The sequence below is a fragment of the Centropristis striata genome, chromosome 19 (genome assembly GCF_030273125.1).
Source record: "Centropristis striata isolate RG_2023a ecotype Rhode Island chromosome 19, C.striata_1.0, whole genome shotgun sequence".
In the NCBI taxonomy this organism is placed as follows: Eukaryota; Metazoa; Chordata; class Actinopteri; order Perciformes; family Serranidae; genus Centropristis; species Centropristis striata.
Genome location: NC_081535.1, coordinates 18,985,512 through 18,996,879, shown reverse-complemented (window position 1 = coordinate 18,996,879; position 11,368 = coordinate 18,985,512). Strand labels below are relative to the sequence as shown.

Below are 11,368 nucleotides of genomic sequence, written 5' to 3'. Positions count from 1 at the left end.
TTATTATCAACTTTCTTGTTGAGCATTACTATTTTTAATATACAGACATGAAAGTGGTTTAAATTTTCTCATCTATCTGTCCACGGGAAAGCAAATTATTTACTTCCCAAAATGTTGAACTACTCCTTTAAAGTCATGGCATGTTTTATATTCTATTGCATATGTTCTTCTGCAATGTATTATAAGTTATTTGAAGATTTTAAATACTCAGGAAACGTATTACCTTCCAAAGAACAAAGATGACGAGTGCTAAGATCAGCAATCCTATCAGGATGCTGATGATGATGATCCAAATAGGGATTCCTCCTAAACTCTCCTTCGAAACCTGGATCTTCACCTGATTAGCACACATATACATAAAGTAAATGTACTCGTTCATGTAGACACACACAAGTATATACTGACAATACAAGCATGCAATACAAAAACCTTCGTGACTTACACTTCGTGTCCTGTCACTGCTGTTCAGCTCAAACAGGTCTGTTTTTCTGATCCCCAGCGTGGCGTTCACCAACATGTGCAGACTGGAAAACTCCCCCTGTGAGTTAAATCTGCTTTAAATGTTTGTTTTCCTGTCTATCCATCACTCACTTAGCTGTTCTTCATCTTGACAAACCAAACAACCGAGAGCAGCTAAAAAGAAAAAAGCCCCAACGTGTCACTTTAAACTTACCTTGATGAACGTAGGTTTCCACACTCTGAATGTGACGTTGACCTGACTGATGTGAGCCTCTGGGATGGAGCAGCTAAATATTGCACAGTCGAGGTTTTCACAGCTCTGTGGGGTGAATCAAACACACACGGTCAGACAGGAGCACACACACACACACACACACACACACACACACATGCACTCTGCCCCTGAGATTAGATTAAATCACATCTGGTTTATTCTTTACCCATTTTGCGATCAAAGTTTATTGACTTTAAAACGCAGCCCAGAGACATCAACCACTGATCACATAAATGGTGGGTTCAAATCCTGAATGAGTAGCAGACTCTTTTTGCTTCTTTATGCACAGTGATACACGCTTGTAGTTCGATAAAAAGAAAATAGTTCATATATAAAACAGCTCAAAAAAGGTCTAAGGATTATCTTGCGTAACCGGACCATGATTCCTGGAAAGACACATTACTGTTAAGTTTTCTGAATTATGATTTTTTTGGTGCTTTGTGTACTTCAAGCAGAGTTTGATCTCTAAGGCGGATCACTTAGTTACACTGTTGATACATAAATATCAAACATATTTGTACATATCTCTATTTACTTCAAATGTATTTCTATATTTCCATATTTCTGTTTCTATTTGTATATATACCTCTATTTAGACTTAAGACTTGTATTTGTATTTTATATTGTTGTATAATTAGTATAGCACCCTTTATTTATTTCTATTTTATTTACATACTTACTTGTTTCTATTTCTGTTTCTATTTCTATTTCTTGTACAACAGCAACTGTAACAAAAGCTATTTCCCACCGGAGATCAATAAAGTATTTCTGATTCTGATAACTCCAGTCCTCGGGCACTCTCACCAAAACTATCTAGATTGATAAATAGCCATACAGGTAAAAGAAAATACGTAAATTTTGTTCCTTCAAGACTGGAAAAGAGTTTATGTCTCAATGTGATACACTGAACGTGTGCTATATGTTAAAATGAGAAAAACAGTATTTGAGTCTGATGATTGTTAAACAAATGAATGCAGAGATCAACCTGAAATGATTCTGGAGGGATCAGTTTCCACAATGACACAAGTCAGACTTAATTAAACCTCCTTTATGAAACAACTTCCTGAAAATGAACCTTTAATTAGTGACATGAGCTTGTTTCCACTGTTAATCTGGCTTTATGAGACACCCCACAGGTCATCTTTCTTTAGAAAATAAACCCACAAAGAGATGCATCACTCACCAGCAGGTACACACTCAGTGTTTCTTTCTTTGGATTGGGATATCTATTCTCCGGGTTGATATGATAAGGGTTGACCCACCGTGTGTCACAGACGACCTGGAGAGAAAGGAGACGGAGGTGTGAAGGTGGGTCTGTCTGTTATGATACATGTCTGTATGTGTGTGTGTGTGTGTGTGTGTGTGTGTGTGTGTTCTTGTACTTCCTACATAGTGAAGACCACAACACATTTTTTAACAACTGAGTGAGGACATTTTTGCAAAGTGAGGACATTTCGGCCGGTCCTCACTTCTTTCAAGGCTTTTTTGAGATTTCAGACTTTGTTTTAAGGGTTAAGGTTACATGATAATGATAATTAACTGAAACTGTATTGTGTGGTTACAAAATTAACTAAAATTATCATGAAAATGTCCTTCATTTTCGTCTTTGTCAACTTTTTTCATACATATGAAGATGGATAAAGCAAAGGAAATAAAGGCAAAATTTACAGTGACCTCTTTTAATCTCCCACCCAACAAATAACCCCTTTACAAAAAACTAAAACTAATAAAAACTAAACTAAAACTAAAGCATTTAAAAAAAATAAATACTAAACTAAAACTAGCAAACTCACTGTAAAAACTCATTAAAACTAACTGAATTTGAAAACAAAAATTGCAAGGGAATTCACTATTACAATGAGGGCCCACACAAAGATAGAAGAACAAGAATGTGTGTGTGTGTGTGTGTGTGTGTGTGTGTGTGTGAGAGAGAGAGATTGTACCTCTGAGCTGGTGGTGATGTTTGTCAGGTACAGTAATTCATTATTCCGAGGCGACATGTTAGGATACATCACTGTCAGGTCAAGGGGAGGAGTCACCATATCACCTGACTTCTCCACCTGAACAGATGTGAGATAAAGTGAAACAGAGAAATGTATAAGTATATATGTCTGAATTACCAGACAAACCACATCTGCATGCAGCTGTATCCTCTACATTTATATGAACACATCAGCAGATATGATCTCTGTTACCGTGAAGCTGATGTTGACCTCTTCTCCGATCATCCAGGTGTCATTGATTTCAGTAGCGTACTGTTCACCCTCTTTTACCACGATGTGTTCATCCACATGCCGCCTGCAAGATGCATTTTTAAAAAGCTTGTATTAGAGTTTTCGGTAACGCTTTATATTAAGGTCCTTGTAATAACCATTAATTAACAAGTAATAAGGCCCTTGTAAGTCCTTACAAGATGCTTATTAACATTATTGTGTGTTTATAAGCTTATATAAGTGTTAATAATGGCATTACAAACACCCATGACCCACCCATTATGTCTTTGCCATGCCTTTATTAATTTTATTTTGTTTGCTTATTGATATTAAAATCTACTTTATTGCTCATCTATTATAAGTTAACTATAAGTTAACTATGCTTTTTGCAACTTCCGGATCTAAAGCGAGAACAATGCCTTATTACTTGTTAATTAATGGTTATTAAGGACCTTATTCTAAAGCGTTACCAAGTTTTCTGTTGTCAATCACAGCCTCACATACAGATGCATGTTTCTATATCAAATATCAAATTTAGATACCATCAAACAAAAAGTCTTGGTCGTAGAATAAGGCACTCTTATGAAAGAGGAACTCTGTTTACATATCTTAAGCCGCTCATATTTACTTTATTCAGTTCAGTATGTTTGTTTGTTTGCCAGCAGATTACGGAAAAACGATTGGCCTAATATAATTATAATCTTGGTGAAAGGGTGTAGCATGGGCCAAGGAACAACTCGTTACATTTTACAGTGGATCACAGGGCAGATACACAAATTATTTTATTTTTTTCCGGATGGTGCTATCTCCTGAGTTGTGAGTCGTAAAGTTGAAACAACATGGACGCACCCAGTGGTGCAATTGAACTAAGTACATTTACTCAAGTACTGTACTTAAGTGCAATTTTGAGGTGTGTGTACTTTACTTGAGTATTTCCATTTTATGTAACTTTATACTTCTACTCCACTACATTTTAGGCAAATATTACTCTACATTCTATTTTTCTATTTGTATCTTTATTTACTTAAGACTGGCATTTGTATTCATATTGTTGTAAATTTAGTGTAGAGTGCTTTTTATTTTTTAACCTGTATTTGTTTACAGAAGTTTCTATTCTTACACAGCAGAAACTGTAGCAAAGAGCAATTTGCCCCCAGGGATAAATACGGTATTTCTGATTTCTTTACAAAATTCAAACTGCGTACATAAATGCATTAATACAAAGAATTTCATAATATATTCAGAATATATTTAATAATCTGAGTGGGTCCGTTGTGCATAACAAGTCCTTTTACTTTTGATACTTTAATTACTTTTTTGTAAAGATACTTTTGTACTTTTACTTGAGTACGTTTTGAATGCAGGACTTTTACTTGTAGTGGAGTAATTTCACAGTGTGGTATTAGTACTTTTACTCAAGTAAGGGATCTGAATACTTTTGCCAACACTGGACACTACAAGGAAGATGTGTCACAGTTTATTCCTCAGACTGTTTGAATAACACATAAATAATTGTTTTCAGTGTCTGTGTGACAACAAAGAGCAAAAGAAACAAACAAGTGAGCCATGAACTATGATGGAACTAACTTTTCCAAAAAATTCCGGCAGCACATATACAGCACTATCTTGCAATGTCAACAAAAGTGCAAAATAATTTGAGTATCTGCCCTGTGAATCGGTATTTCTCCAAAATTGAATATGTTATTCCATGTTACACCTTTCTACAGTAGTTGTTCTGCAATCTTGCTGCCAAACAGGCACTGAAAACATGACATCCTTCGCAGAGTTAGAACTATCAATTTTAGCCACCTCAATAAAATATCCAGGAAAGAGTCCTTATTAGCTTCAGCTCAGGATATATACGCCAATGCTTCATTGTAAACTGACATCAAAATGTTTCTATTTTAGACATTTTGATCTGTCAAACGCAGGTGTAACTGATAACATAAATAATGACTACAAGCCATTTACATGACTGAAACAGGGCTTTCATTAATGTTATTGGAAAGACGCTTTTCCTGCTTTTGAAGACAAAATGTCCAGCACAAAGTGACCACACAGATCAGATCAGGCATGAGGAGCAGTATGCATGATCAGTGAGAAGTTCATCTACTCACACTGAGAATATGAGTCCAGCGTCGTACTTCACAGGGATGGAGATTTGCACCGAGTTGTCATGCAGAGTCGAATTCAGCTCTTCGCTGTCACTGTAGGAAATATAAACAATTTTTTTTTTTTACAATTACACAAACAGAAACATAATTTTTTAAAGGCAAAAAAAAGTTAAAAATGGAATTACAAATACTGCACTGGTTCTCTCACCTTGTAGCTGTCACATTGATCTGAATTACCTCCTGGATATGTAGGCGATTTACCTCAAATCTCACTTTGAAATCTTCCTGTGGATGTTAGATCACATCTTGAATTAGGAGTAGTAAAGATAAGAAATGACTAATAGCAGGTAGAATGTAACATATGCTGAAACTAACCTCCATATTGCTTCCCAAGAAGGGATATCCAACAGCTAACTCCAGCGTTGTGTCTTCCAGAGAGTACGACTTCTCCGGCTGATGAGACGAAATTACATCACAAACATCATCACACACATTGTTCAGTCCAAACACACAAAAATGATGCAGACAGAAGAAGCTCACCTCCACTTTGCCAAAGTTGATGTTGGGTGTGAAGCTGAGGATGACTTTAGTGTTGTACGCATTGTCTTTGCTGTTTCTCACGTTGATGTTCACGTCGATCATGTCTTTCTTTGTTTTAATCAACATTCTGTAGAAGTAAACGGAAACTGTCAGCTGGATGTGATGCACACGTCTCCCCACAAGGGTGCAGTCACGCTGTGAGTGACACTATAACAACTAAATAACAGAAGGGGGAAGTTAGAGGGACTTGTAACTCTTTCAATGGACAGACAGTCAATCAATCAATCAATCAAACTTTATTTGTAAAGCACACTTTTATACTGGTTAGTGCAGCTCAAAGTGACTGACCAGCCGATAACCAGACAGAACAAGTAAAGACCATAAAATCAAAGAAAAGACAAAAGCAATTTAAAAGCGAGAGACCAATGCACAAAATCAAAAGAAAAGATGAAAATGTAATTAAAAATAAGGAAAATAAAAATGTAAGAAAATAAACACTTGAGCTATAAGAAGCAATTATCGTATAACCAAGAGAAATAAAAATGAGATGACAAATTAAATAAAAATACAAAACAAGAAGGGATAGTGATAATAATAACATGCAATAAAAGACTAGACTAAAACTAGATCAAACTGAGAAAATAGAAACATTAAAAAAGAGTGATAAAATAACAAGTAAAATTAAGTAATGTAAAATGTTACTCCACAAAAACAGTGAGTCAGTAGGATAATACAAGCCCCTATTTAGTTGCTTGGCTGTATAGGTAGGTTTCAAACTTGTTTGAACATTTTCTTTAATTCCAATTTCACTTACTGTTTGACACTCGGCACGGCTTTGAGAGAGAGGTCAGCGATGCACCTCTGATCACTTCCACAGTCCACAAGAGGAATCTATGAGAGAGAGAGAGGCTTAAGAAGTCAAATCTTGAGGTCCTCCTCCAGTAAAAAAAGCAGTTACTTCGTGCTACTTTACTTGGATATTTGAGCTCCACTGTGCAGAAAGATGTGCCGAGTTAAGAAAGCTGATCACATGCATATTTACTAGCATGATTCTGTGATATTACAACTAGTTTGGAGCTCCAAACCCACAAAATCTGTTAAACATTTACATTACATTTCAGTGAATTAGAGACATCTGTTGTGCAGAAAATAAACTGTAAAGGTAACATGTCAAAGCCAAGATTGATTACTTGCTTGGTCTCAATGCTCGTCTGTATGTGCTGTTGTTGTTAAATAGAAATATATTCTGAGACATGAATCACTGACATATATATAGCCAGGTCAGTCAATGGCATAAAATCCCTTTTACGCATGTGTCAGCTCTATGGCTGTCTGCCAAAAGACATATACTCTTTATACAGTTTTAAGCCACATTTTTGTGACAGATCATGGTCATTTTTAACCATATATTTTAACCAGATGAAGGGTTTCAGTCATCGGATGTCTGGATCTTAAGATATCAGAGAAACAAGCTGAGCCGACATTAGTAGCAGCTCCTCCGGGATGTCCTGTGTCCACCAAACAGCGTCAGAGAAACACTGATTTTATTATGTGAATCTGCTTTATTCTGTGTTTATACCAGTTTTAATCACCGGGTCTGTTTGTTTTGGAGAGGAGGAGACCTCTGTGGATAGTTCAGCTCCTGAAAGACGAATGCTGAAGGAAAAACAGCAATGCTTCGTCTCTTTTTAGTGTTTTGACTAAGAAATCCCTTGCGGCAGTAAATCACATACTGCAGGTTAAATATGAAATCAAATATTGCAAGATACACTGTTGCTCATGAAGTTGGAATTAAGTATTTTTTTCCTGTTTCCATGAAATTATTGTGACATTGTGATTTATTCTTGACAGATAAAGTGTATATCTTCTCAAAACTGTATTGATCAATCTTTTCCAAACATATTACAATGAAAATGAAACCGCAATAAACAAAGATTGTGTCTGAAAACAAAATTATTACAACAGTGTATAATAGATTGTAAGAAATATTTGCCTCTCAAACAAACTTATAATTCAAGGCAGAATATCTTTTTATGGCTTAAAACTATTTAGTAAAAGGTTCTAAAAATACTGGAGTAGCAGTAAGTCTTCAGAAGCTTCTCTGCAGAAGAAATAGAGTGAAAACCGGCTTCTGTTGTTGTGTATTTATTTATTTCTTAACACCGGCTAAAAGGGTGCGCCCGATGACCTTAATTTCCCTTGCCTTTTCCCCCAGAGGTTTTGAGGGTCACAGTCAAATTTGTTCCCATTCTCAGAGCTCTCCCACCGGACTGTTAGGATCAACAGTGTCCACTCTCCCAAGAAAGGACGAGAGAATATCATGTGCAGCACATTGTCAAAAGAAAAACTTCCGTTTGATGACTTCCCCTTTCTGTGTGTGTGTGTCCCTTCTCTTCCTTACAATAACAATAACAGGAGAGGTCCTAATAACGTTTCCCTGCTTGTGTTAGTGCTGCTATGACGGTATCTGACACTACTGATGTGTCAAGGCTCATAAACACATCACATATTGTGTTTAGAAGAGAGGGAAGGAGGTGTTGTAGCTTCTCAGTGTTTCACACACCCAGGCTTTAATCAAACCTCCGTTGAAGCTTCTCATGTAATTTTCCCCTGTTTATCTGGACATATCACTCATTGCAATTATTATGTGGAGACCTTCTTGTTAGAACAACTATGCATGTGGGAGTGTGGGAAGACTGTCCTGGCTGCTGGTGTTGAAACCCTAATTCAGCCTTGAGGAAACACTGAAGGATGGCAGTCAGCTGTTGCAGATGCTAATGTAGTGTAACAGCAGCATTTTGGAGCCAGACAAGAACACCCCAGCCCTCAGTCTTGGATGATAAAGACAGACAGATGGAGGATGTTTAAGATGATGAGTTCAAATCCTTCCTGTCTGTGTCTAACCTCTGCTTACTGATATTTGGCAGGTCATACCTAAAGTGCTGAGAGAGGCTCTTACATGTGATATGTAATACTGTCTTACTGTTTTATTGATGGATCTGGGAAGGCTTTCATCCAAGACAGGGCCTTTTTCTTCATCAGCGAGTGCAAACTCTAAAGACACCAACAATGGGTCTCGGAAGTCTGGCCGGGCCTGTTGATGGAAAGGGGACAGGTGGATCCAGAGAGAAGACAGAGAGGAGAAGGAGAGAGATGGTTAAAAAGCTTGTAAGGACTTAAAGATCCTACACCCCAGTGGTCCGTCCCCATCCACATGTTTTTACTTATTTGGCTGATTAGACTGCTACGCAGGACAACGTGGGCGTGTACAGACCATGGTAGATTTACAGCTGCCTCACTCTCTTGCTGCCAGCTGCGACAGCATGTGGCCACTATTGTTTTCACCCTGCGAGTCTATGTTTGTGTGGTCCTGAAGACCCCTACCTTTTCTTAAACAGTACCAATTCTAATTTATCAACTTTGCGCAAATTGATTTTGCAAGTGCAACTGAAGGGCTGTCCCAAAATCAAGTTTGAGTGAAGTATAAGAGCAATATTGTCCACTCATTCATTCATACATTATTCTTAACCGCTTGTTCAAACTCGGGTCATGGGGGGCCGGAGCTGATCCCAGCTGACATTGGGTGAGAGGCGGGGTCGACCCTGAAGAGGTCGCCAGACTATCACAGAGACAGAGACAACCATTTGCACTCCTAATCACTTCTACAGGCAATTTTAGAGTCAACAATTCAACTTGCATGTCTTTGGACTATGGGAGGAAGCCGCGGGGAGAACATGAAAACTCCACACAGAAGAGCAGCAAGTCTTCATTGTGAGGTGATAGAGCTTACTACTGCACTACTGTGTGGACCATTAAAAGAGAAATAGTTCAAACTAAATAACTTTTACATCCATAGTCTCTGTAATGGACTAATTTTGAAGCGAAATATAATTTATAAGACATCCTTTTATTCGTAATGGCTGGTATAGCTTCAGGAATGGGTTTTGTGGCCATATGACAGGATCAGTGAGGATGACTGGTGCAGACAATATCATCATCCATTACAATGTTTTACTGTGGACATCGCACAACCATTATCCACCCAATAGTTGTTGAAAAATTTCATGCAAAACCACAAATATCATGGTGGTACTAGAGGAGTCCGGGGATCACCAAAGTCAGAATGCGTCATCCTCTGGACACTGTGACTGTACAATCATTTATAGGAATCTATAGCCTGGGTATACCCATACTGCCTTGCGCGCTCGATTTCATTTCGAACCTGCAATCCCATTTGTGATTAGTCTGGCGTTAGCCAGGCTAAGGAATCTATTCAGTAGTTGCTGAAATATTTCAATCCGGACCAAAGTGATGGACCATCAAACCAGCCATTCATAGACTTTAAAGAGGTCTAATCAACCAGAATAACTGGAAAAACCTGTGGGGGGGGGGGGTTCAGGGCCTTAAAAACATTTTTTTTTAAATGTGAAGACAACGTTTGAAATAAAGGCTTCACATTGCAGTATGGCGTGTACTGTACCGGTATAATAAGGCATAAATACGAGTCTTTCTAGATCCTGTGCCAAATTTTGATTAAACCTGAGAAACATGAGGAACACATGCCACTTCTTTAGTCAGGGACATTACTGACTTGGAGCTAGATTCTCTCACAAACTGGAGGTATTGCTTCAGCAGAAACCGAATATTAAACACATTTTTTGGACTTGTATTCAATTCTGACACATCTGCTTTTGGTTTGACAGTTGTTCAGATCTGTTCAGAATTTGGTTTCGCTCCATGTTGGACTCAGGTATAACAGTTGTGGTACAACTTTCCTGACCCTCGAGGACCTCTCTGAGCCGGACTGTGTGGGAAGTTTGTGCACAAACCGGCACACTTGAACAGAGCAGGTATTCATGCTCAGCACACACAGCAACAACAGCTGTTTCCACTGATTAGTTCCTCTTTCTCTCGCCTGGAGGCAGCTAATCAGAGTAATGCATTGCTGCAGTGAACGGCTGGAACGAGAAACTTTGTGCACATGGCTTTAAATGTCACATTGCCGGAGACGGCTCAGGTCTACGGTAGGTGGTGTCGTTGTAACGCACACAGGTTTTTCAGCTGTGATGAACAGGCTGTGATGTGTTCGTTAGGTCACTAGAAAGATTTCCTGACCTGAAACGTCACTTTGTCACATTTTTCATTCTTTTTTTTTTCTCATTCTCTCTCCAAATGGCTGCAGATAATTTATCACTCGGAGCAGCACGGGGCTGTACTCGGCATGCTTTGATGAGGACAAGTCTGTTTCATGTTAGAACCAGGGTCTTCCTGCTCTGCATTAGACTTCTCACAGCTTTGTCCTGTCTCCTTTCTGGCTCAAACCACCATTTGCATGTCCAACAAGCCAAGAATACAACTTTCACTAATGAACGTCACAGTCATTAAAAGAACCCAGTTGATCTTGATACTGTGTCTTATAGATTCGGTGATGAAAATATAGTTTTGGGGTTGATTTTGCACAGGTACGACATCATAAATAACCCCATGTGTGCATCATAAAGATCAGAATACTTGCCAACATGATGAAGGTTTCTTGCACACATTTTTGCTCTCTGTCTTTGATGGTTAAGTTCCTGGTTATCTTACGATCACTTTTATCATCCAAGTCGATAAATGAGGCCCTGGCTTTCGCACGCAGAGCATCCAGAGTCAGACTGTAGCGGATCTCTGCAGGACACAACAGAGAAGAAAACGTGAAGTGTTGAAACACAGCAACTCTCACAATGATGTCACAAGAACAAATACCTCCAAGTCGATGGAGACATTCT

The 11,368-nt window shown here is 38.3% G+C and overlaps 1 protein-coding gene across 1 annotated transcript in view; it reads right to left on the bottom strand.

Moving 5' to 3' along the window:
- itga1 (integrin, alpha 1) overlaps window positions 1–11,368 on the bottom strand; it is a 56,794-nt gene that overhangs the window by 2,137 nt on the left and 43,289 nt on the right. Inside the window, exons 17-29 of the mRNA XM_059358381.1 lie at window positions 11,116–11,267; window positions 8,584–8,694; window positions 6,415–6,491; window positions 5,601–5,727; window positions 5,436–5,513; window positions 5,269–5,345; window positions 5,064–5,153; window positions 2,929–3,031; window positions 2,677–2,793; window positions 1,917–2,012; window positions 674–778; window positions 443–538; window positions 224–337 (exon numbers count right to left, since the gene is read on the bottom strand). Of these exons, the coding sequence (XP_059214364.1) occupies window positions 224–337; window positions 443–538; window positions 674–778; window positions 1,917–2,012; window positions 2,677–2,793; window positions 2,929–3,031; window positions 5,064–5,153; window positions 5,269–5,345; window positions 5,436–5,513; window positions 5,601–5,727; window positions 6,415–6,491; window positions 8,584–8,694; window positions 11,116–11,267 (1,343 nt within the window). The remainder of the gene's footprint in view (window positions 1–223; window positions 338–442; window positions 539–673; window positions 779–1,916; window positions 2,013–2,676; window positions 2,794–2,928; window positions 3,032–5,063; window positions 5,154–5,268; window positions 5,346–5,435; window positions 5,514–5,600; window positions 5,728–6,414; window positions 6,492–8,583; window positions 8,695–11,115; window positions 11,268–11,368) is intronic.